Source organism: Felis catus, chromosome B1 (assembly GCF_018350175.1).
Source record: "Felis catus isolate Fca126 chromosome B1, F.catus_Fca126_mat1.0, whole genome shotgun sequence".
Lineage (NCBI taxonomy): Eukaryota > Metazoa > Chordata > Mammalia > Carnivora > Felidae > Felis > Felis catus.
Genome location: NC_058371.1, coordinates 50,132,619 through 50,157,451, shown reverse-complemented (window position 1 = coordinate 50,157,451; position 24,833 = coordinate 50,132,619). Strand labels below are relative to the sequence as shown.

At 39.9% G+C, this 24,833-nt stretch overlaps 1 protein-coding gene across 5 annotated transcripts in view; it reads left to right on the top strand.

The window, feature by feature from the left end:
- INTS9 (integrator complex subunit 9) overlaps nt 1–24,833 on the top strand; it is a 103,011-nt gene that overhangs the window by 31,011 nt on the left and 47,167 nt on the right. For 2 of the 5 annotated variants that reach the window (XM_006930745.5, XM_045055619.1), the window contains exons 2-6: nt 730–857; nt 9,404–9,464; nt 13,030–13,092; nt 17,584–17,723; nt 19,717–19,803. In XM_006930745.5, coding sequence (XP_006930807.1) covers nt 730–857; nt 9,404–9,464; nt 13,030–13,092; nt 17,584–17,723; nt 19,717–19,803 — 479 coding nt within the window. The remainder of the gene's footprint in view (nt 1–729; nt 858–9,403; nt 9,465–13,029; nt 13,093–17,583; nt 17,724–19,716; nt 19,804–24,833) is intronic. The other 3 variants (XM_019828624.3, XM_045055618.1, XM_045055620.1) reach the window with 2 other exon arrangements.

Below are 24,833 nucleotides of genomic sequence, written 5' to 3'. Positions count from 1 at the left end.
CATCCCCACTACATCGAGGAAGACATGAGAAATGTTTGAGGTCAGTGTATTGTCTTGCCTCATCACTCTCCTTGGAATATGCCACTGTGGCTTGTGCCCTTTTCACTTTTGAGGTCTGCTTCCACAGGCAAGAGACTGTCGATTGGTTGGGAGTAGGTGCCCCTCACTCCTGCTTTAGAATCTGCACATCAGGACAGTCACTTGTCCTTTTGAGTCTTATCTTCTGACAAGGAAGGGCCATAACTCCTTACTGATACTTGCTTGTTAACCCTTCCCAATCATTTCCTCTTTGAGGAAAATCACTTATTTACGGGAGAAAACCTAACCTATAGTACAGTTTGAGAATCCAGATTAGAATTTAATGGACCTCCACAGCGTTAGGCAGTAGTTAGGTGCAGTGGGATAGTAGAGATTTGGAAGTGTCATGTGGGAGTGGGACAGATAACTATAGCCTGTAAACCTTCTACTTGGAATAACTTTGGTCTCTTCAAAACTGTGTTTGCCTGAGATGGAACTTGGTACTCTGTGAAAAATGATGACCTGAGATTTTTGAGCTTCTGAGGGAAGTGGTACCCAGAGCTGTAAAAGGGAGGAAGCTGCATAGAAAGTTAGCTGAATCTACATGCTATTCTTATGAGAGAAAATGATCAGTTCTACTTAATTCACTATATCACTTCTTAGATTTTTTCTATAACTAATTATTGATAAAAGTGATTTTATTTCTTTCAGTATTGCCTGTCAGGGCACCCAACCTTACCATGCAATGTGCTCAAATTCAAATCAACTACTATTATGTTGGACTGTGGACTGGACATGACTTCCACTCTCAATTTCCTTCCTTTGCCACTTGTTCAAAGGTATGTGCTGCTGCATCTCAGACAAAATGAGATTTTGTTTTTCGAAAAATGGTACCGATTAGCATAAAGATTACTAGTACCTTGTGTGTTGTCCTTAGTTTACTTTGTTCCCTAAAAATGTTCTTTATCAGAATCATTTCCTTTGGCTGGGATGATGGAAAGTGTTGTATTGATTTATTGATTGACTTCTTTATTATAACTTCTGAGCTTCTGTAAAATGTTCCTGCAACTGCTCTATGCAAGTGAGGTCATGTATATTTCATCTTTCTTGCTAATTCATATAAGAGCTGATAAATGGTCAGCTGATGAGCCCAAGAATTGAATTTTAGAACCATTTAACTGCCTTTGCAGCGACTTGACATCATAGAGCCTGACATTTCTTTTTGATAGGTATCTATGGATTATATTCATAATTGTCAGCTGTAGATATCATAGAATCATATATGAAGCCAAAGTCCTTGTCTTAAAGCAGATATCTCAAGACTATAGTCACCACTGTTTACTCTTACTAATACTTTGTCATGGAAATCGGCTTCCCAGTTTGCTGTTATTTGGAAGCAGCAATTTATAAGAGAAGTGGGTAACTTATATAAGCAAATATACTCCCAGTAATAAAAAGTGGTATCACATAGGAGAGACAGAAAAGCTATCTAAAACAGATTTAAGAGCTTAAAAGCATAGCAGCCTAGGTAAACCATCTAATATACCTCATTCCTGAAGATATCACCGTATGCAATGATTATTCATAATGATAATCTCCTGAACCATCTAGAAAAAGTATAATTAAAAATCCGTCTTTGGGTTTTGTTTTTGTTTTTTTGTTTTTTTGAGACAAGGAATACCAATAAGGTAAAGGGGACAGAGATAATTCCAGATTACATTTTGTGTAAAGCTGATAAAATTCAGTTATAATCACACCTAAAACTTAGAAATGCATTTATTATCCACAGATACTATCTATCTATATATATATTTACAACTGTTTCAGAAATTGTAGGTATCATGTATATTTCTGTATAAAAGTGACTGACAAGTTATTTCATACTAAAATAGCCTGATATTATTGTCTGTTTATCCCCCAAACATTACAGTGTCCATTTGTTTGTTGTTTATTAAGAATCTGCACTGGACTGGAGCAGGGGATACAGATCTAAACAAGACCACTTTCTTTTTCTCATGGAGCTTACGTTGTGTTGGAGAGAAAGTATTCCACAGTTGAAAATTTCATTATACTTGTGTTAAGAGAACAACTATACACTTGTGATAATTACTAAAAAAACAAAATATAAGTACTATGAGAGTTTCCAAGAGGCGGCCTCTATGCACTGCGAAGTCATGAATTATCTAGGTGCTCCAGTCCTGAATTGGGCAATTTTAGCCACATATTTTCCCTTTCGTGTTCACTTTTGTCTTTACCTAATTCTGTGTTCTCACAGCCCTGGCTTAGCATTGGAATCCACTTCTATTCTCTCTTCCCCTTTGTCATTGTTCTTCTCTCAGAGGGAAGTTATACTAGAGGGATGATTGGCAACCCATATGTAGTTCCTTAAAAAAAAAAAAGTGTTTTCTGTTGCTCAGGCCAGAAACCTTAGAGATACAGTTGGCCAAAATAGTATCCCCAGTCCCTCCCTAGCCCTTCGTCCTGCTTTATTTTTCTTCATAGCACTTGTCCTTACATTATATATACATATTTAGTTTATATGTTGTCTGTCTTCTCCACTAAAAGTTTTGTAAGGGCTGGGATCTTTTTGTTCACCACTGAATCCCCCTTGCCTAAAATACTTCTTGGCACGTAGTAGCTACTCAGTATAAGATTTGTCTTATACTGATATAAGATTTGTCTTATACAGAGAAGTGAATCTTCTCTGGATTCCTGCCCTCTTGAAGTGTGATTTCATTATTCATTATAATCTTTTCTTTATCTTGAACCTTCCCATCTTGATTCAGTTCTTCCCATTTAATTATGCTCAATTACTTCTAACTTAATATTTAAAAAAACCTTTTTTAACCTACTCTCGACTCCACTTTCCGTTTCAGCATTACTAACTCCTCTCCAGTCTATGTGCCCACACCACCTACCAGAACACCTCTCACTAGAATCACAAATGACTTCGTGTCATTAGATGCACGTTTGTCAGTTCTCATCCCCACTTGGCCATTCAGCATTGTTCTCCTCCATCATAATGCATTCCTGGTTCTCCTCTTCTCTAACTCTTCCTCTTCTATCTACCTTGGAGATTCATCTTTTTTTTACTGACAATCATATATCAGAATTCTTCGATATCCAGTACTTAGCCATCAGAGTATCCACCAAGGAAATTTCCTAAATGCTCAGGGCTTTGATTACCATCTAAATAATAACCTACAAATGTGTATCTTTAGTTAGTAATCCTCTTCTGAGTTCCAGATTCATAAACCCAAAATGCCTACTGAGTTTCTCTCCTTGGATGTGGCTTTGGAGGTACTTCAAAACTCAGCATGCCCCAAGCTCAGCTCATGAATTGATGGTTCAGAAGAGAAGACCCTCCCAGACCTGGTTATCCCCCACAGTACCCTATCTTAATGACTGGCATGCTGTTCTGAAAGCCAGAAAACTGGGAGTTAACTTAGATATGCCACTATTTCTCATTCCCCGTATCCAGTCTTTCATGAAGCCTTGTTAGTTTTACCTTCTCAAACAGTTTCGAATCCAGTTACTTCTCTTTAAGTTCTGCTGCAGGTGTTATCGTATTTTACAGGCATTACTGCCAAGGCCTCCTCATCAGTGTCTTCAGTTCTGATCTTGCCCTTTTCTGAATCCAGAGCCATTTTTGTGTAACTTTTTCATTTTGAAATCACTTCAGATTTACAGAAAAGTTGCAAGAATAGTACAAACATCTCCCAGTTACTCTTGTTAACATTTTATCATATGTACTTTTATAATTTTCTGTTTATACGTATGCATACAACTTTTTCTGACCCATTTGAAAGATACAGACAGGATGCTCCTTTACCACCTAAATACTTGAGGCCTATTTTCTAGGAAAAAGGAAATTATTTTACATAACCACAATACAATAATCAAAATCAGGAAACTCACACTGGCACTATGCTAGTATCTAAGCTGTCTACCTTCTTCGTATTTCCCAAGTTACACCAATTCATATTTCAGTATAATGCCTTTTATAGCAAAAAAGAAGAATAACAGTAGTGTTCCAGGATCCAGTGCAGATCACACATTTCATTTAGTTGTTTTGTCTTCAGTCTCCATTAATCTGGAAGAGTTTTGCAGTCTATCTTTATGACCTTGCCATTTTTAGGAGTACGGGCTAATTATTTTATGTAATGTCTTTCAGTTTGGATTTGTCTGATACCTCTGCATGATTAGGTTAGGATTATTTTGATAGAAATACCACACAAGTGGTGGTATATGTTATCAGAATGCACATGATATCAATTTTCTTCAACATTGTCTTGTAGAAATAAACATCTAGTCTTGTCTCTCACCTGTTTAAAACGTTTCACTGGTTTTCATCGCTCTTAGGATAAATACCAAGTTCATCTTGGTATATTACGGTTTATGCCTACCCCTCTAGTATCTTACTTTTTATTTCCTTTTAGTTTCAAAGAAATCATATTTCTTGCCTGGGAGCAGTCACACTCATTTTTTCCGTCAGTCGTAAAGGCTCTTCTCCCCCAGCCCCATCCTGCTTTCCCTGAGCCTGCTTCACAGGAGCTCGTGTTTCAAGTCATTTATGACTTCAGTTTCTATATAAGAAGGACATAAAGATGGTATTCTGGTCGGGTGAGGGGGACAGAGTGTGTGGGCCTCTTCTTGAAGTTTCATTTGAATAACCTTCTATGTAAGATGTCCATGCCAAAGGCTGGTGAGAATTACTGGAGGAAAATATGGGTCTTGTCTTTCTCTGTTCCCTCCAACCCTGTCCTTTGGCCCAGTTTCCCCTTGAATCTAGGACTGTCCAGATCTCAGCTCAGTCATCAGACCCAGAGAAGTCTTTTGATGCTGCCTAGACCAGTCCCTCTTTAGGGAATTTTGTACCATCCTGCATCATCATTTTTAGTATCTTCTTCTCTATTTGTGTGATTACTTGTAATGTCTGTCTTCCCTGCTAACTTGGGGACAGGTATGTTTTGTTCACCGTCATATCACCAGCATGCCTGACACATAAATATTCATTAATAAATGAGTGAAAATGAACAATACTCCTACAGTACTACACCAAATATTGAAGTTCTTCCCTCCATGTTCCCTTTTTATGGAAACACTTCTCCACCCTCACCTCCTAACTCCTATTCCCAGCTCTCCCACAACACCACACGCTGTCAAAGGTGCCCTTCCTATGTGAACCTGTAACACTTCTGCTTACCCCATCATGCTTTTATTTTATTCTGTTTAATTGCTGTTTACCATCTCACTTTACTAAAGTGCAAACTCCTAAAACTCAAGGTTTATTTTGAACTGTCATTACATTACAGTACATTGTTATGTGCACTTTGTATACTTGGCTCAGAGTAAGCTTTTTTTAAATATTATTTGAATGAATGAATGTAGTCATGCCTCTTAGATTATTTTCTGATTATAAAAGTAATACATTTCAAAATAGGCATTTGGAAAAATGAAAAGTATAAGGGGAAAATGAATTGCATACCATGTTCATTCTAACTTTTGCTATTTTGTTAGGTAACAGATTACTTTTAAATGCCTTGGGTTATTTATTTACTTATGGGAATATTTTACCTAATTTTTATACTTAAAAAAATATTTATTTTGAGAGAGAGAATGAGCGGGGGAGGGTAGAGAGAGAAGGAGAATCCCAAGCAGGCTCTGTGCTGCCAGCACAGGGCCCAACATAAGACCCAATCCCACGATCATGACGTGAGCCAAAATCAAGAGTCAGACGCTTAACCGACTGAGTCACCCAGACACCCCGATAATATTTTACTTATTTAAAAAAAAAAATTAAATAAACAGGGGAAGGGGATTAAGAGGCACAGACTTCCAGTTATTAAGTAAATAAGTCACAGAGATGAAAAGGACAGTCATTAATATTGTAATGTATGGTAATCTGGTGACTACAGTTCTCATGGTGAGCATTTAGTAATATGTAGAATTGTCAGATCAATATATTGTACACCTAAATCTAATTTAATGCTGTCAGTCAGTAATATAAAATACTGAAAAAGATCTTGTATACATGTTTTTTCTTGACTATAATATTTTTAATGGCATTCTTTTCTAAGAAATTATTAAATAGGGGATGCAAAGATGTGTTAATCTATAATCATAATTTATCTAATATCTTCACCTCTCATATTTTATTAAGGTATATTTCTATGGAGACACTTCTTTTTCCTTGCTTTAAAAAACTTAGGGGGTGCCTGGGTGGCTCAGTTGGTTGAGCATCCGACTTCGGCTCAGGTCATGATCTCACAGTTTGTGGGTTCGAGCCCCACATCAGGCTCTGTGCTGACTGCTTGCTTAGAGCCTGGAGCCTGCTTCAGTTTCTGTGTCTCCTTCTCTCTCTGCCCCTCCCCCACTCACGCTTTGTCTCACTCTGTTTCTCAAAAATAAATAAATGTAAAAAAAAATTTTTTTTTTTTAAAAACTTAGGGGCCCCTGGGTGGCTCAATCAGCTGAATGTCCAGCTCTCAATTTCAGCTTAGGTCGTGATCCCAGGGTGGTGGGATGGAGCCCTGTGTCAGGCTCCCCGCTGTGTGTGAAGCCTGCTTAAGATTTTTTCTCTCCCTCTCCACTAGTCCCTCCCCCACTTGTGCACATAACTAACTAACTAATACAAATTCTGTAATCATTAAGAGCAAAGTCCTAAGTCCCTTCCCTTTTGGTAGCTTAAAGTGTACTGACTCTTTATGATTTAGTCATTAACTGAGTGGAACTCAGTAAGTAAATATTTTCATCTCTGTAGTCAACATCCCTTTGCCGTTTGGTGACACGTCTGTGGCCCTTATTTTTGGCCATAACATGGCCATAACATGGCCATGCTCTTTGAGCAGTCATTCCCATTTACTGGCAATTTCTCAAATCCAGAATAACCACAGGTGTTTTATAGAAGGCTTTGATGTGTAAAAAAAGTATTTAGCAAGAGTTAAAACTATAGGATCTTAGGAGCACCTGGCTGGCTCAGTTGGTAGAGTATGTGACTCTTGATCTTGGGGCTGGCTGTAAGTTCAAGTCCCACGTTGGTAGAGATTACTTAAAAATAAAATCTTAAAAAAAAAAAAAAAAGGTTGGGGGGGGTACCTGGGTGGCTCAGTCAATTATGGGTCTGACTCTTGATTTCAGCTCAGGTCATGATCTGACTGTTCATGAGATCACACCCCATGTCAAACTCTGCGCTGACAGCATGGAGCCTGCTTGGTATTCCCTCTCTCCTCTCGCTGTATCTCTCCCCGACTTGTGTTTTTTCTCTCTTGCTCCCTCTCAAAATAATAAACATTAAAAAAAAAAAAGTACAGTATCTGCAAATTTTACTTTTTAAAAAAGTTATTTTTGGGCTCCTGGGTGGCTCAGTTGGTTGAGTGTCTAGTTCTTGATTTCAGCTCAGGTCATGATCCCAGGTTCATGGGATTGAGCCTTGTGTCAGGCTCCATTGTAAGTGTGGAGCCTGCTTAAGGTTCTCTCTGTCTCTCTCTCTCTCTCTCTGTCTCTCTCTCTCTCTCTCTCTCTCTCTCTCTGTCTCACTCTCTCACTCCCCCTCCCCCTCCCTTCCTCCCTCCACCCCTTTCTGGCTTTTGTACTCTCTTGCTTGCTCTCTTGCTCCCTCTCTCGCTCTCTAAATAAGCAAACAAACAAATTTCTCTGATAAGCAGTGTACCATTCTGATCATTTGTTGAAGACAACTAACTGAATCAGTTATCTGTAATTTGAAGGCTGATTTCTGTGTGTCTGATGGGAAACAGAATGCATGTCCTATGATTCAGTTCACTTTTAAAGGGAAGTGAATATTTACAATCTTCCTTTAGAGAGCTAGCATGCACAGAATGAGAACAGTATTCACACTGTTTTGTCATTACATTTTTATCTGAATGCTTGGTTTTTTTAATCTGACCTGGCAGTCAATGTATTTTTCAAGAAATAAGTCTATAAGTGAAGACACACGTGACTTTGAAACGAGATGGGAATTAAAGAGCTAATGATAGAATATTTTTCTGTGAGGTTAGTGCAGAAAACTCCCAGAGTTTAAAAAACAAGTTTATCAGGTATAACTTATATGACCCAAACTTACTCTGCTAGTAGTAATTTTCATTCCCAAGTATGAAATCAAAATTCTCACTTTTTGGTAAATCAAAGCAAAATGTAAACAGAATGTAGGCAAAACGTATGTGGGACTTCCTAGTCTTTACATTCTCACACCTTCTCTGTAAGTTTTGAATTACTTCAGAATTAATAGTTATCCCCCAAATTCCTATTGTTTTCTAAAATTAGATGCATGTGTATTTTTATTCAGGCTTTTAGCCTTTCCTAGAAGATTGGAAAATATTCACAGTATTTATGTTTCTTATTTTCATTCTCTTTCACCTAATTACAAAGTCAGAATTTGATAAACCTATTTGGCAAGAGGCTAAGGGACTGTATATTAATTTGGTTTCTGATTATAGTCTTTTAGTCCCACACTGTTACCTTGCCCTTAATTTTTACTTTACAGACTAATTTTGTGAGGAGGCGCTAAAATCCTGTTGCCACCCACCTTGTACTCCCAACGTGCTTTTCTTCACCTAACACCTTGATCATTAAGTTCTTCTTTTAACCAGCATATTTCTCCCTAAGGTATTTGCATTTTCAGCCTTCAGCATAATTCTCCTAGTCAACTGATAGCACACAGTTAAATCCTGAGATTGCCAGAAGTGCATGATTTCTGAATCTAGACTTTCTTAGGGTATCCTACACGTGAAACGAGCCTCACCTCCTAGAAATTATTCACCTATGCTGTCATTTTGTAACACTCAGGAAAACTAGGTTCGTTTTCCAGATTTGGAAACCCAAGCCACAGGTGCAAAGTGACTAATCCACTTATAAGCAGTGAATGTGGAATGTGGACTTGACCAGAATTCAGGTACTGTATTTTTATTTGCAGTGAATTCAGACTGATAGGCAGCTAAGTGTTCTTGTCAGAGCACCTGACCCCTCTGAGTCTGTTTTCTCATCCACAGTATGATGATCCTGTTTAGCCTTCCCCGCAGGCTTGTTGTCAGGCACAAGCAGGGTGAAGTCAGGGGCAGTAATTGGAAAACTGTAAAATGCTCTAGTGTCTCATCTTTCTTTTTTCTCTTTATTATTTTGCATAGGATTCTTTTAATTTTCCCAGTTGAGTGCTAAATTCTTTGGCTTGTTAATGTTCCATCGCCACATAATTCTTAAGCTTGCTACAGTGTGGTTATTTTTCTTTCCTCTTTTTGATTAGTATTTTGGGTGGACATTGTTGCCAGTAATTTCAAACTGTTTTTAACTTTATGGAGATGATAACAGTCACCATGAAATCACTGAGGACTGTAATCGATTTAGGATAATTGAATCTTTTGTTTTGCAGTCCCAGGCTGTCTAATCTTCCTGGCTGGTCCCTAAAGGATGGAAATGCTTTCTTGGACAAGGTAATGATAACTGAAGCATATCTATACCCAGTGGAAAGCCATCTTGTCACACCAGAGCCACCGTATAGTACTGTGACTGATGGGTGTATTTTTTTCTCAATATATTCTCTCAGAAAAACCCCAAGATCCATGTAGGGTCTTCAGTACTTGGTGATTATTGTCTTTAAGAGCCTTTTAGGGAATCTCAGTGTTCAAATTCAGGTCCAATTTGCTCGTATGTAAAAATCTAAAAACTTCTGCTGCAAATACATTTTATCACCACAGAAAGAAAACTATTATTTTTAGAATTGCAATGAGAGTTTCAAAGGTAATACTGATAGAGAGTTCCATCCAATTCATTCTATTTTCAGGCTAGACTGACACCATGACTGGAAAGAGTAAAACTTTAAAAAAAAAAAAAAAAGACTTTAAAATCCTCAAGTATGTGAGTTTTAAACTGCTTCTATCCATGCTTAGGGAAGGTGGGGCTTTGAAAAAAGTTTGGTTCTTACTCTTTGGGTGAGGAGAGGCCATGGAAGATTGCAGGAGGGCAGTGTCATCATCTGATCAGATCTCTTGCTGCCTTGTGGGGAACAGACTATGAAGCCAGTGTTTAACTTCCCAGGCAATGTTCTTGGGGGAGTGGGAGAGTAACATGATCTTGGGTGAATTCAAAATGAGGGCCTTCCAGGGGCGCCTGGGTGGCGCAGTCGGTTAAGCCTCCGACTTCAGCCAGGTCACGATCTCGCGGTCCGTGAGTTCGAGCCCCGCGTCAGGCTCTGGGCTGATGGCTCGGAGCCTGGAGCCTGTTTCCGATTCTGTGTCTCCCTCTCTCTCTGCCCCTCCCCCGTTCATGCTCTGTCTCTGTCTGTCCCAAAAATAAATAAAAAACGTTGAAAAAAAAAATTAAAAAAAAAAAAAAATGAGGGCCTTCCAAACTATGAACTAGGATCTCACTCCAGCCTTTCCTGGTAGCCTGGAATGGATAACCTTATAGGTATGAAAAGAGAGCACACAACTAGGAATCTAGGATTTGGGGCCCTACTCTGACTTTAATCATGGACTAGCCCTACAGTAAATGACTTAAATAACTTTTTTCTTCAAGGCTATTAAATTTTTGACATTGGATTATCATCACAATAATTCCTTCCTCCGACCAGTTTTTAGGCAGTTAATTTATAAATGAGAGACCAAAGGTACAAAAAATGTTAAAACTATAATCTAGTCACCTTTTCTCCTAAAAAAAAAAATCACAGGCAAAGGAAGGTCAAAAACTGTGAAGCTCATCCATGCCGTTTTCAGTCCTCTAAATCATTCTTCCTCTCCCAAGTTTCACAATTGAAAGACTAAAGAAATTTAAAGATCCTCAAAATGACTCATCCGCATAAGGCATTTCCTTCTTGTAATAGGTACTGTTAAATAAAGAGGGGATCTTTTTACAGAATTAATTTCTGTAACTGCACCTCAACCTCCAGTGCAAGGCAAATGCATAATTTGAAACCAGGTTTCCCTCATAGCCAACTATAAAATTATGTGACATTCAGAAATCTGTGCACCTGATTTCAGCCTAACTCTCCTGCTGGCTGTAAATCATTATTCCCTGAGAAAGGCTCAGAAGCATCCCATTACCAGTGCATTGTGAGCGAAAATGACTTGCATGTGTATGTGGGAGCATTTCATTAGAAGGGAGTGGTGAATAAAATACAGGGCACTGTAAGTGCGTGGAATGCAAATATGCTTCTCCAGGCCAGAAAGCGTCAGAAGAGGCTCTGTCATGTGAGCTAGACATGCCCTGATGTGTAGCATTATGGAGAAGAAGATTACATAGCCAGTTTAAGAGCAGTCAGGGCTTTGAAATTTCCCATGATTTGTCTCTAATCATATTCAACCTCATCCTAAGGGAGTTGGGAGTCTTCTCCCATTAAACATAATTGTTCATTTGTTTTTAGCTAGCAGGTACATTGTAATTAAGAACTATTTTCAGTCTGTTTTTGGCTTAGTGTTTCACTGTTTAAAAGGTAGTCATATAAAGAGAGGAACCGGAACCAGAGTTTACTGTGGAAGGTAAGGGGAGGAAACCTTCTGTCAAGGTTCTGATATAAGACCTGTAAAATTCAAAAGGAGAATTGCATAGTTAATACCCTAATTTCGGATAAAGATTGAGAATAAAACCAAGCTCCCATGTGTAAAGACACTTGTATATGAATATATAGAAATACATGTTCAATGACTAATGAAAACATGATGGAACAAAATTCTAACAGTATTTTTCTTTTTCTGGAAAGAGCAAACTGTCGAGCAAATTCTCACTTTTACTGGTTTCCTTATAAAGTCACAGAAGACTTTGACCTTGATGAAGCAAAAAATCCTCCACAGATTTCAGTTTCAAGTATAATGTGGGAAGATAGCCACTCGAGTGGCTTTCTGGAGGCATTTGTAGCAGACCCCATAGGTGGCCCCCTCGTGCCTCTTCAGTGTGCTGCTCTGTCATAATTTCAGCTGCCCATACCTGGATGAGTCTGCCGGAGAGTTTTCCCCTGAAGCTGCACAAATGCAGGAGTTACCATGTAAATAAATATCCTAGATCCGTTGCCTCTGAGGAGGGTAACTCCGAGGTGTGTGTTTCACACCATTTCTCAGAGTTCCCCATGGGAAGAAGTCCCAGCTGCCCACAGTGGGGTACAGCTTAGTAACATACCCATGATCAGCCCCCTTCCTTTCCCCCGATCGCCCATCAGGGCGCCCATCCTCCTGCCCTTTTTTCAGCACTTCCGTGTTAGCTTGCACTCACCATTTTCTCAAGGTCTGTTTATGAGGGAATTCAAACTAAGACATATTAAATATGGTAGGGCACAAGCAGAGTAGGGAATTGTACTATATTCTCTTTCTATATAAGTGTACTTTTTTCTTTTGAATAAATACATGTGGTTTATAATCCCAAATGAATTGTGTGCTCCGTGAGGACAAAGGTTACGTTCACAGAGGTGATAGTAGTGGTGGTGGTTTAATCCCTACCCTCTGCGCTTCATCTCCCTCCTTGCTTGCCCCTTGTCCCTCACCCCTCGATCCTTGGTAGGAGGAGAAAAAGCCTCTAAGTCGTTTGTCCTTGGCCAGGACTCCTAACCTGATTGCATAACAAAATCATTAGAGGTGCTTATTATAAATATAGGTTTCAAGGCCTCATATCCAGATTTCTAATCCCTTGATGGAGCCTAGGAATCTTTACTTCCATCAGCGTTCCCAGATGATTCTGATACTGCTGGTATAGGCTATGTAACTATTACTTGGGAAGCACTGCATTGTGATTTAGAAAGCAGCGTATATCCACACATGCTTGAAGAGACATCGAGAAATGCACATTCAAGCCCCAAGTCAGCCACCAACCAGCGTTTTTTATCCTGCATAAGACACTTAACCTCCCTGAGCCTAAACACGAAAGCAGTTCGCCTGAATAACCTTCCGACTTCCCTCCAACTCTCTAGCAGTCTGATTCTTCATGGAAAATTTGGTTTGGGGATGAAGTTTCTTTGGTGCTATATCTGTTAGATATCTCTTCTTAGAATTTTTTCCTTTTGGTTTCTTTTAGGAATTAAAAGAGTGCTCAGGTCATGTATTTGTGGATTCGGTGCCTGAATTCTGCTTGCCAGAGGTAAGATGAAAGTGATTCTTATTGTAGAAACAAAGCATATCTTGTCATCTCTCAAAATGGAAGTCAAGAAATAATCTTAAGGGGCTTAGCTTTCTGTTTTCAAAATGAAATGAATCTATTATTCCAGGCACATTATCATGCAACTAAAATATAATCATTTAGGAGCCTTTTATATTATCTGTAAGAAATTTAACTCTCCTTTTTGTATTCCTAGCTCTTTCTATAATCCCCACTGACACTTGTACCAGGGCATAGTTCTGAGCATGATACAGAAATAACTCAAGCCTTTCAGTTTTGTAATTATATCCCTGTGTCTTAGATTAGCCATACTGTTTGTAGTCTTGCTTACAGTGGGTAATTGGGAATTGCTGTTATTCAACCAATACAGTAAACTGTAATATCAAATATTGCTTGAAATTCACAGATTCTGAATTGAGCCACGGATACCTATTCACTTACATATTATTATCACAGTGACACTTGTTTTAAGAGTTTGGGGTCAGTTTTATCATTTTAAAGAAAACAAAGGTCAGTTTCCATTCATTTTAATTTTTTGTTTCCTTGTTTTTATTTATTTTTGAGAGAGAGACAGAGAGGCGAGCAGCAGAGGGTTAGAGAGAGAGGGACAGAGAACCCAAAGGAGGCTCCAGGCTCCAAGCTGTCCGCACAGAGCCCAACACGTGACTCAAACTCAGGAACCATGAGATCATGACCTGAGCCGAAGTCGGACACTTAACCAGCTGAGCCACCCAGGCGTGCCCCTGCCCCATTCACTTTAAATGCAGCTAAGTGATCTCAGTTGACAGAGTCCTGATCTCTAGAGCGGTCTAGATGGCATTCTCAACAGACAAAGTATAGGGAGGCCAGTAGCTAGTCCCAGGTTCCTAAGGAAATCAGTGAGAAGCAACCATCCTGTTCTTTCCATGTGCCCAGTGGATTATGGTGCCTCTAGAAAATACTGTCACAATTCAGTGCCAGAAGAAAATTTGAAGTACTATTTCCCTTATTTTTGTACTCTTTCTCCGTCTCTTTCCATTTTAACACCTTCTTTGATATTCTGTAGATAAACTTGTTTTCTCTCGTTGAAGTATGTGTATGTGCCCTTTTGGAGTTGTGGAGCAAGATTGGTAACTGAAGGTGGCAGACAAGGGAACAAGTTTGAGATAAAGTAGTAAGAGAAACAGTGAAGGTAAAGAGTTGCCAAGAATCCTGAGCTCTTCTTCCTAACTGCTATTCAAATCTTTTGTCACCTTCATTTGTCATTTAGGAATTGGTGGGGCAGGTCCCCATCTGTTCAAAGATTCCTAATCCCAGGTGCTGCATTTATTTTCAGCTTGCTACATATGGCACTGACTGCAGCAACCTTCAGTTTATGGACCACAGTGTAGAATTTATGAATTGGTGTTCTGATGACTTTCGGACCTGCTCCATGGAGTACTAATCAATTAGAAATTGGAATTAAACAATTCGTATTTTGGGCACCTGGTTGGCTCAGTCAGTTAAGTGTCCGACTTCGGCTCAAGTCATGATCTCACGGTCCATGAGTTTGAGCCCTGTGTCAGGCTCTGTGCTGATAGCTCAGAGGCTGGACCTGCTTTGGATTCTGTGTCTCCCTCTCTCTCTGCCCCTCCCCTGCTCATGCTCTGTCTCTCTCATTTAAATGTTTTAAATAAACATTTTTAAAAAATTACTATTTCACAGTTCACCTTTTGCTTGGCTAAAGGATTATTGATATATTTAGGCTTCTAGAGCTATGTAAGTTTTTTCAGCTTGTATTGTCTTGTAGTTTGTGTCAAGTTAGTAATAGTCACTATTTTAAGGTAGAGGCAGGGCATTGTATGATTGGGAGAAAATAGGAGAGTCACAGAATCAGGACAGATATACTTATTCCAGTGCAGTCTTCAGAAACTTATAGGTGAGCTAATCCCAGTCTTCCTGGAATTTAAAATCTAGTGCAACTACCTTAAATATTTTTGTATCTGCCTAAGTCCACACTGTAGACTGAGTATAAAGTCTAGGGCAATATAGTAAGAAACCAATAAATTATGAGTGTTTGACCCAATTCATGGTCTATAGAACCCAAATGTCTATATACAACAAGTTTAAAATTAAAATAATCTTGATTGGATTTTGAGTGAAAGAATGTAAACAAAAACATAAATGCGAGTATATAAACATGGTTTGGATGTTAAATTTATTTCTCAGGAAAAATGCTTATGTAGGCACCCTTGATATATATACAGACAGAATATATATGTATACATATATTTTTTTCTTCTAGCTGTCCTTACCAAATTTCTAATCATTCTAGACTCTGTGGGCTGACTCTTACATATTAAAGAGAAATTTCAAACTCACCCAGTTTCTCTGTGCAAGAGGGAAAGGAGATGCTTTTGAGCTTTCTTGTTGTTTCAACCGTTGTTTTCTTGTTTTCTAAAGTTTTTTTTTAAGTTTATTTATTTATTGGGGGGGGCGGGGTGGGGAAGGGCAGAGAGAAAGGGAGAGAAAGAATCCCAAGCAGGCTCCACAGTGCCAGCACAGAGCCTGACACAGGGCTCAAGCCCACAAACTGTGAGATCATGACCTGAACCGAAATCAAGAGTCAGACACTTAACTGATTGAGCCACCCAGGCATTCCCTTGTTTTCTTCTGGATCTGTCACTCTGCGATTATGTCTTAATTTTCTTATTTGTTTAAGAATGGTTCTAAAGAGGTAGTAGGGAATAGAACTATTGGAATGTTACATGACCCTTCCTTATGAGGATATTGTCCTGGAAGTGCAATGCACACATGGAGTTAAGGGTGGTGTAAATTAGCTGTTACTGTCATTAGGCATTTTATTCACACAGATTGCCATTGCCCTAGCAGTGAGTAACTTCTGACCTCTAATCTACATGCTGTCCTCAGGAGCGGATTATCTCTTGGCAGCTTTATTAAATTAACTTACTTTGTATGTAAAGCCATTCAACCAGAAAATACCCACAGCCAAAATGGCAAACTGTCTCTATTATTTGCAAGATGGCACAGAGCTCTTTGTTCTTACTTCTTCTCTGTGGGAGACATAATAGCTCAACAACCCATTCTCCCAACTAAAACACTTCCTTGACTTACCCTATGCTGTCCTTAGTACACCATACAATTTCTCAGAGGTAACTTTAGTGATTGAGACAATGTCTCTGAATAATCGCAATTCACTTTTCCCACAGAAAGTGCCAGTTCTAATGATGCATTCCTCCAATAGCAGTGCACCTAGGCCTGTTTTGCACTTGGCTACCACAACTGGGAGGGGACAGAGATGAGTCACACAGGATTCTTACCCTCAGAGACATTTAATATTGGAGGGACAGAGTGGTGCTTTGAGGAGCTGTTTTACAGAATGGCAACAGTCATAAGAGGGGCATCTACATAGAGACACCTGGGTGGCTCAGTTGGTTGAGCATCCAGCTTTGGCTCAGGTCATCATCTCACAGTTTGTGAGTTCAAGCCCCACATCAGGCGGATAGTGCAGAACCTTCTTGGGATTCTCTCCCTCTGTTTCTCTGCCCTCCCAAACTCACTCACTCACTTTCACTCACTCTCTCTCTCTCTCTCTCTCTCTCTCCCCCCCCCATAATAAATAAACTTAAAAAAAAAAAAAAAAAAAAAAAAAAGAGGGCTTCCAGAAAATGCCTTGGTAATTCTGAGAAAGAATTGTGTTTTTTTAATCTGGGCAGATCAGGAAGGTTTAACAGAGGAAGTGAATTAAGCTTTAAAGGACAAGTAGGACTTAAATATATGGGGAAACATTCCTTTCTGCTGAAAGAGTTTTCATAAAGTTTACTAAACACGAGTGGCATTTTCCCTCACCTGCCAACCTGTCTTTCCCTTTTCATGTGACCTTAATGGTGGAGTAAAAGGTAAATTTAAGGTTAAGGCTAGGGCAGAATATGACAGTATAATTTCCTTTTGTGATTCTGACACTAGATTTGTTTTGGATCTATATCCAGCACTAGTGGTCAAAATTTCCCTCTAGAAGAAAAAGAAGTTTCCTCCTGCATTTGCCTTGTGAAGGGCTAGTTTGTGCCTAAGCTGCTCCCTCTGTCACCAGTAATCCATGGCAGTGGTGCATTAGATTCGCATTCCCCTCACGGCTTCTGTCGTGCTCTTTCTGCTTCACGGTACCTGGTTGCACGTGCTAGGCAGCAGCTGCTGAGACGTCCTGTTGTCATTTCCCCTCATCTGCCTAACTCAGAACTCTATTTCGGTAAAATCTGAGCACTGCTGGTGCACTGACTGGCTGCATTCTCGCTGTTAGCCATCCTGTCCTGCTACTTAATGCCAACATTAGGAAACATCCTAAAATGAGAGAATAGAAGCGTTGCGTGAAAGGCATCATTATTCTGTAGTACAAGAACAACTCCTCTGCATTCTGACAGCATCATTTTTCAGTCACATCATGTTGATCTATGTGCCCTGAACAGATATGTATCATTCCCTCCCCTTTCTTTTCAGACCGAGCTAATAGATCTGTCTACGGTAGATGTGATCCTCATCTCTAACTACCACTGCATGATGGCACTGCCCTACATCACTGAGCACACTGGTTTCACAGGCACAGTGTATGCCACAGAGCCCACCGTCCAGATTGGCAGGTGAGAGTATTTATTCTCCCAGCAGAAAGTGGCTGAAGAACTCCTTCCTTCCTTGGTGACCATTTAACAGAATGTTGTGCCAAGAGTGATTGGTGTTTCCTTCTGAGCAGATAACCCAGAAGTAGAATTGGTGTGAGTAGACTCCTCTCCACAAATAAAACAAGCATTCATTGGAATTGCCTCAAGATTAATGCAGCAAGTAGTCTCAGTCTTTTGTTTGGTTTTTTGAAACAAAGAGTGGAAGAAGGTGTTCGCAGAGACAGGTCCTCTGTGCAGATGACCCTAATTAGGGGAGGTAACGTTGAGTAAGATGTCACAAAGATGTAATGCAAAGAGCTTCAGGAGAAAGGAGCATAGCCTATGGAAGAAAAGAAGAGATCGTATTACTTTGCTTTCAGAATTTCCTCCCTGTATGATTTAGCACAGACTGTAAATGGAGACAGCTTGTAGAAAACAGGATAAGTAATTAGATGGTTAAGTTGACTGTACTTGTGACAGGGTGAAGCTCAGAGCTCTAAGGAGTAAAAGGAGCCTGCCTTTGTCTCTGAGAATGCTCTGCTGTCTCTTTCTCTGCCCCTCCCAAGCCTTCACGATGCAAGTGGTTGCTGCCAGTACCTTTAGCATCATTTAGTGAGAGAAAAATCACGTGAAGAAAATTACCTACCCCAGAAAAAAGAATTATGTTGAAGCAGACTAACAAGTATGGTATAAAGTGAAACTAGCAAGACTCAAAATACAGGATCGAGGTGTTGATACAGACTCTTAGCTTCGGGTTCCAGTGTCTTGCAAAAGTACAAGATGGAATTACCAGAAAGAAACCAAATGTGTCCTTGTTTTTTGTGTCCACTCACGTTAAAGAACATTTCATGTGTACAGGAGAAGCCTGGAGATCTGAGGAAGGGACATTATAGGAAAGGCAAACACATGGTGGTGGATCACTGATAATGAGAGGATAAGCTGAAAGCATCAGACTCTACTCTGAAAAGGTTAAAGCATGAGGAAGGACACGCCAGACTGTTCTCCGGGAACTCCAGCCAGAACGATAATGTGCCTGGGTCCCAGATCTTTGAATGTGCTAGAACTAGTGCTGCTCCTTGAAGATGAAAGGAGATGGGATGGGGAATAAATAAATCGATGGAAATGAAATGAAGTTGTTCAACGTTCAAGTGCTAGTAAAACTACAGCCTGCCGTATCTCTATGTTGATTGGGAGAGGATTTGAGTCAATATAGGTCCTCTCTACTGCGTTCTGAAAGGGGAGTCAAGATGTTGAAAATCTTCTTCTCGCATTTTGGTCATCCTCTAGTCATCCAGGATTCTCACAGGTCTCTGCCATGCACTTCTCAGAGCACATTGCATCATCGATCCACTCGAGTAAATTATTTCGTAGGTTCCCCTCTGTTGTGATTTTGTGGTAATCTATCTCATGATCTGCACACAGAACCTGTCCTTTTGCAAGTCTTGAGTTAGGCTTTTAGGATTAATTCTTAAGAGTATTCTTCCATGTGGAATTTTGTAAATTCCCAAAACGCATGTCAAGAAAACGTGCTTTTCCAGTGTAAAATTTCCACTTAATATTGTCATTAAAAAAACAATCCTACCCTACCCCTGCTGCCACCAAAATCAGGTACTTCACAGTCATTTGGCTTTTCCTCCTTTCATATTTTTAGTTCCATTAAGGCAGAGATCTTAAGAATGAGAGCTAAACCATGGGCTTGTCTATTTCAGTGTCCAAAGATAAGATACATGCCAGGCTTGTTTTAAAGGTGAATTAAATCATTTATGTTCGAAATGTCTAACATGGAAATTCAACGAGATGGTTGGGTTTCTGTTCAGGTTTATGTGAATGGGTGTCCAAATTTATATGCAACAGAGAGAAAAATGATTAGGGAGGGGGAAGGCAGACAAGCCCACTCGTCTTGGCTACCATGTTACAAATGTGGTGTTTTTCTCATTTTTCTATGAGTGCTCATCACTTTTTTTTTTAAACTCAGGCTTCTCATGGAAGAGCTGGTGAATTTCATTGAAAGAGTGCCCAAGGCTCAGTCTGCCTCCTTGTGGAAGAACAAGGATATTCAGCGGTGAGCAGTAGACCTGTCTATTCCCCTTGACAGTAGACCCACAGGCTTTGTGAAACAGTACCATTTGTTCCTTGTGTTATGCTTTACACTTTTACTGTTAGAACTCCCTATCTTATGGAAGGGCTATGTTTGATACAACCAATATATTGTGAGAGACCATGTCCAAGGTACTGTACAGGGTCCAAAAGGCTTTTAAAATTAGTAAAACAATTGGCGCTGTCTTTGAGGTGCTCAGGGGTTGATGGGAAGTCAGACCATTGACAGATAAATTACAGCTTTGGATGGCATGTATTGTAAGAGGTGCTCGTCACAGTGTTATAGGCACTCAGAGAATGAAGAACTCTTTGTGTAGGGAAGCTGATGAGGACATCCTTAGGAGGTGGCAGTTAAGGTGGGTCTTGAAGGAAGAAAAGGACTTTCCTGATAGAAAAGGTCGGGAAGTGCGTCCCAGCACTATATGACAGGATATAGTATATTCGGGGAACAGTGAGAAGTACAGGGTGGATGAGAGTGGGAAAGCAGAGAGGTGAGAAATGAAACTATAGAGGTACATTGGAGCAAGATAATGAAGAATCTGATGTGTGAAGTTTGAGTTTTGTATTATGGAGAGTGGGAAGTCCCTCTGTGGAGGTTTGTAAGGAGGAGAATGTTGTGATCACACATTTGGGGGAAAGTGACTCTAGAAGCAGCACGAAAGATGGGTTGGGTGCAGAGATGGAGGCAAAAGACCAGGTGTAGGACTCTTTCAGAAACCCAGGGGAGAGAACAAAAGCCTGAACGGAGGCAGTAGCAGGGAGCATGAAGAAATTTCTAAGACCGAATGGAGAAGAATTGATATGAATTGTGAAAGAGGCTGTGAAGTCATCCTTAGGAAGATCAGAGGAGAGCTGAGCGGCAGCCCAGGGTAAAAGGGAATTTCCCCACACCTGGCCTTGTCATTTGGTATCAGATGCTGCAGAAATATCATCATGTAAGATGGAGGTAAGACCCTTGGTTAATGGAAGTCCCAGGGAGATTAGTTTCACTAGAGTGCTAGGATCAAAAACCAGATCGTAAGAGGTGACATAGTAGAAGTATAATAGTAGAGGCAAGGAGGCAGCTTGATTCTACTTCCATGCTCATGTTTCAGTAGTAGCGGAGGACCCTAGCCAGTCTGAGCCTACTGCGGTTTCTGTGAGCCTACCCTCCATCACGGTGGTCCCAGCCTTCCAGGCCTAGCATCCAGAGTCTGGAGTAAAAACTCGTCATTGGCTTTTTAAGTAGTGGGTGTCCCATGTGTGCCTGCCCAAGTCCACTCTTTTCCAGCCACCTTGCCACTGAGTTCTCTTTCCCTCTAGGTCAGTGATTTGTGAGCTCTCTAGTTATCTAAGCTTTAGAATGTCTTAGTTTTTGTGACTGTTCCTTCTACAAAAATATGTATGTGTAGCTAAGAGAATATGCTTTGTTTTTATACTGTAACTCTTTCAGAGTTTGAGCATATGAGTTTCCTCTGTGTATGTGTTGTTTTATTTAACTTACACTGTGTGCCAGACACTTGTTTTTCTTAATTCACTTAAAGTCTCAGCATTTTACTTAATTTATTTAGTTCTATAACATCATTTTGCAGGAGAGAAAACAGGCACAGATAGGTTAAGTAACTTGCTCAAGGTCAGCCAACTAGTGAGTGGTAGGATTTCAATTAGAACCCAGGCAGTAGGGCTAGCCTGGTTCCAGAGTTTGTGCTTTTAACCATTATGCCGGGCTGCCTTGAGGGCACACATGTCACTTTTTGAGTGCATGTGAGCCCCCTCAGGTGAGGAGAGGAGGAAGTATGTGTAACTGTGCTCATTTTTCTCCTCTGTTTAATGGATATTGTTTGGGTCTCGATTTCTGTGATTTAGGGATATGGTGTCTGTATGGCTTCATGGTAGGAAAGACTCACACGTGTGTCTGACTCTTCTGTGTGTACACCCAGCTGCCTAAGACAAGATCCCTTTCCCTTCTCATTTTGCATTCTTGTTCTCAGCTGCCTCTCCTCCTGCCCATTCCTATCCCTCCTTCCCCTTTTCTTTCTCTCTCCTGTGTGCCCACTGGAGCACATCAGACCTAGCTGTGTGCATTTCCCGCCTTAGAAATTTTAGGACTTTGTTCTCTTTCCCCATGGAACATGTACACATTGGCCCTTATTTCCTCCTTTTAAATTTATACCCCTTACAGTATTCTTCCACAAATAATTTTGGCACACCAGAAGTGATGTTCAAAGGTCACTGTTTCCTGGCTCCCAAACCCTGGGCCAAGTCTTAGGAAGTCCCATGTCCTTATTTTGCCTTTTCTTCTGTGACCTTGGGCAGAGTCCTTGGCAATTTTCCTTTGCCTCCCATTCTTTGTAAAATACAACGAGATAACTGACTTACAAAAGAAGTGCCATCGTTTATGAGGGAGAAGGGTGAAATGACCTTGAAGGAGCAGAGGATGGGGAGGGCAAGGTTGCAGGGGTAGACTGAAAGTTATTTCCTAAGATGCTTAGGAAATCTCCCTTTTAAAGAAGGGTGCTCCTTGAATTAAAACCTTGAGTTCGCTATCTCGCCACCTAGTGGGCAAAAATCTGAAACTGTTGAAAGCTAACTTGGTAAAGGAGCAAGCCGAATAACTTGGACTAGTGGAGAGGACCTCATTTCATTATTTCATATATTGAAACCATATTTCTGATCCTGATCAAGTATTGTGTTTTGGCATCTGAGCACAAGATGAGCCATAGTTATTGATAGAGAAAGAGAAGACTCTTACTGGAAAGAATATGCTGAGTGTTAGAGAAACAAACCTAGCAAGCCATGTCCTCTTTTTCTCCTGGATAAACTCCGCATAAATATTACAAGCGGTAGAGGAATTTGAAGAGCTGTTTTGTAATTGACATCAGACAAAAGAGTTCTTGTGAAATACTCACCTAGAATTTAACCTTGGGCCAGAATACTAAAAGTGCTTCATTTGAATAACATTTATGCTGAAGGCTTTACATCACTTTAAAATTTCTGTCACGAGCCAGTTCATATCTAGTGTCCCAAAGTACTGTGGCACACTAAATTGAGTGAGAAACACTGTTTTTTGCTGTCTGTTACATTGACATTTTTCCCAAGTGATATGAGCTGTGTCTTCTATTTTTTCATTCCCCCCTTTTCTTCCCCCTTTAATTCCTGTACTCACCTTGTTGAGAGGGGTCTTAAGTAGGGCTCACAAACTCAGATGACTCCAGGGATGGAAAGGTCAATACAGGAGTAAGGTGGGCCACCTGTAACTGTGGACTAGGGATCACATCCCTCTAAAGGGGCACAACTTCAGCAGATTATGGCCATATGGAAACGTGAGTCTATTGCTGCCAAGTCTTCCTTTTCTTTTTTTTTTTTTTTTCTTTTTTTAAGAGAAGCCCAAACTCTGGATGTTTTAAATGTGGTTTTTTTTTTCATCTTTTTAAAATGTTGGCTCACACATGAAGATAAAATCCTGTATGATCCAAGTAAAACACCTCTGAGTTGGATTTGAGACTCAGGCCCCAGTTTTTGACTTAAACTTCACACAGGCGGTCTCTTGGTTAAGTGCCTAGAATTGATGCATTTTGGTAGCTTAAGTTATTTAATAAGACCATGAACTAAAAAAATAAATTAATTAAAACCTTTCAGACTCATTGGTCAAAGGAATCTGACAAATTCTCTTAAATCATTTGAAGTTAGTTTGAGTTAGCATTTGATTTAGTATTAGGATGTATAGCAAAAGAAGCTATTACTCTTGCTTTTTGGCAGCTGTCTGACTCTCCTGCCTCAGTTGACACCACTCCTTGAGATTTATTTAGAAGTTAGACATCTTTCTTCCTCATTTTGATGGCCGCAGTTTACTCTTCTTGAAAAAGAGATTTTGAAGGGTAGGAAAAGGAGACTCCCTCTGCAAGATAATTTTTGAGTCTCTGACTTTCCCATACCCACTTCAAGGTTTAGGGTTTTTAACAGGAAAATTTAGAACAGAATATTCCACTTAAGAAACTAAACCAGCAGGTAGGATTTTCCTGTGTTAGCCTAGAAGTCTACGGTTATAATTAAGGATAAATCATTACAGGATATTGTCATAACCTTCTTGCAAGCATTAAGGAATTATGCACCGATATATTCCTGGCAGAAATGTTGTGGCAGTTTTCAGTAGTCAGAGCTCAAATATGTGGGTTCATCCCTTATAAAAAACATAAAAGAAGACATGGTTGAAGTTCCTCAGCTCTGATGCTCCAGGGCTAACTATATGGTCGGGAAAAAATTAAAGCTATGGGCTTGGAGATCAAATAGACAGGTGTTTAAATTTCATATCTGCTTCCCAGTAGGTGTAGCAATTTATTTCTTCTAGGCTCTGTTTCTTCATTTATAAAACAAGAATAACATTAGCAGCCTTGCAGTGTTGTGTTGAGGACTAAATAAGTAGCATGAGAGTCCTTCAAACAGTGCAAGGCACATAGTAGGTGCTCTGTAAACACCAGCATCCTTTTCCCCTTTAATGATACCCTTGGCTCACATAACCTCTTTTCCATAATCAGCACACATGTGCCTTCCACAACCTAATTTATCTTTAGATGCTACCTTTCCTGATGAAAGTAAGGTAGTATAAAAGAAGGAAAACCATTTTTCTGATTCCACAGTTGTCTCCTGTTAGTTAGCACTGTCATCCAGACGCTGGCACTCAGTCTCCTTTTCTGTAAAACAAGAGAATTGAATTAAATTATCTCTAAGTTCACTTAGGTTACAGCTTTTAAAGATGTCCAAGGGAGAGGCTCCTTAAGCCAGTGTTCATGGAGTGGCAGTACTTTGATGAAGTCATCACTGCTTGTCCTTGAGCTTTGCAGTTCCAGAAACTTAATCATTTCATTTCACTCAGAGTTGATTAGCCTCTGAGGGACTGATTCCGGCTAACTAAACTCCCAGGATATTGACTGACAAACAAAAATCCCATTTAATTACTTTATACTGAGACATCTGCCTGGCTCCCGAACTAAAATGGTTCATCTATCTAGGACGCTC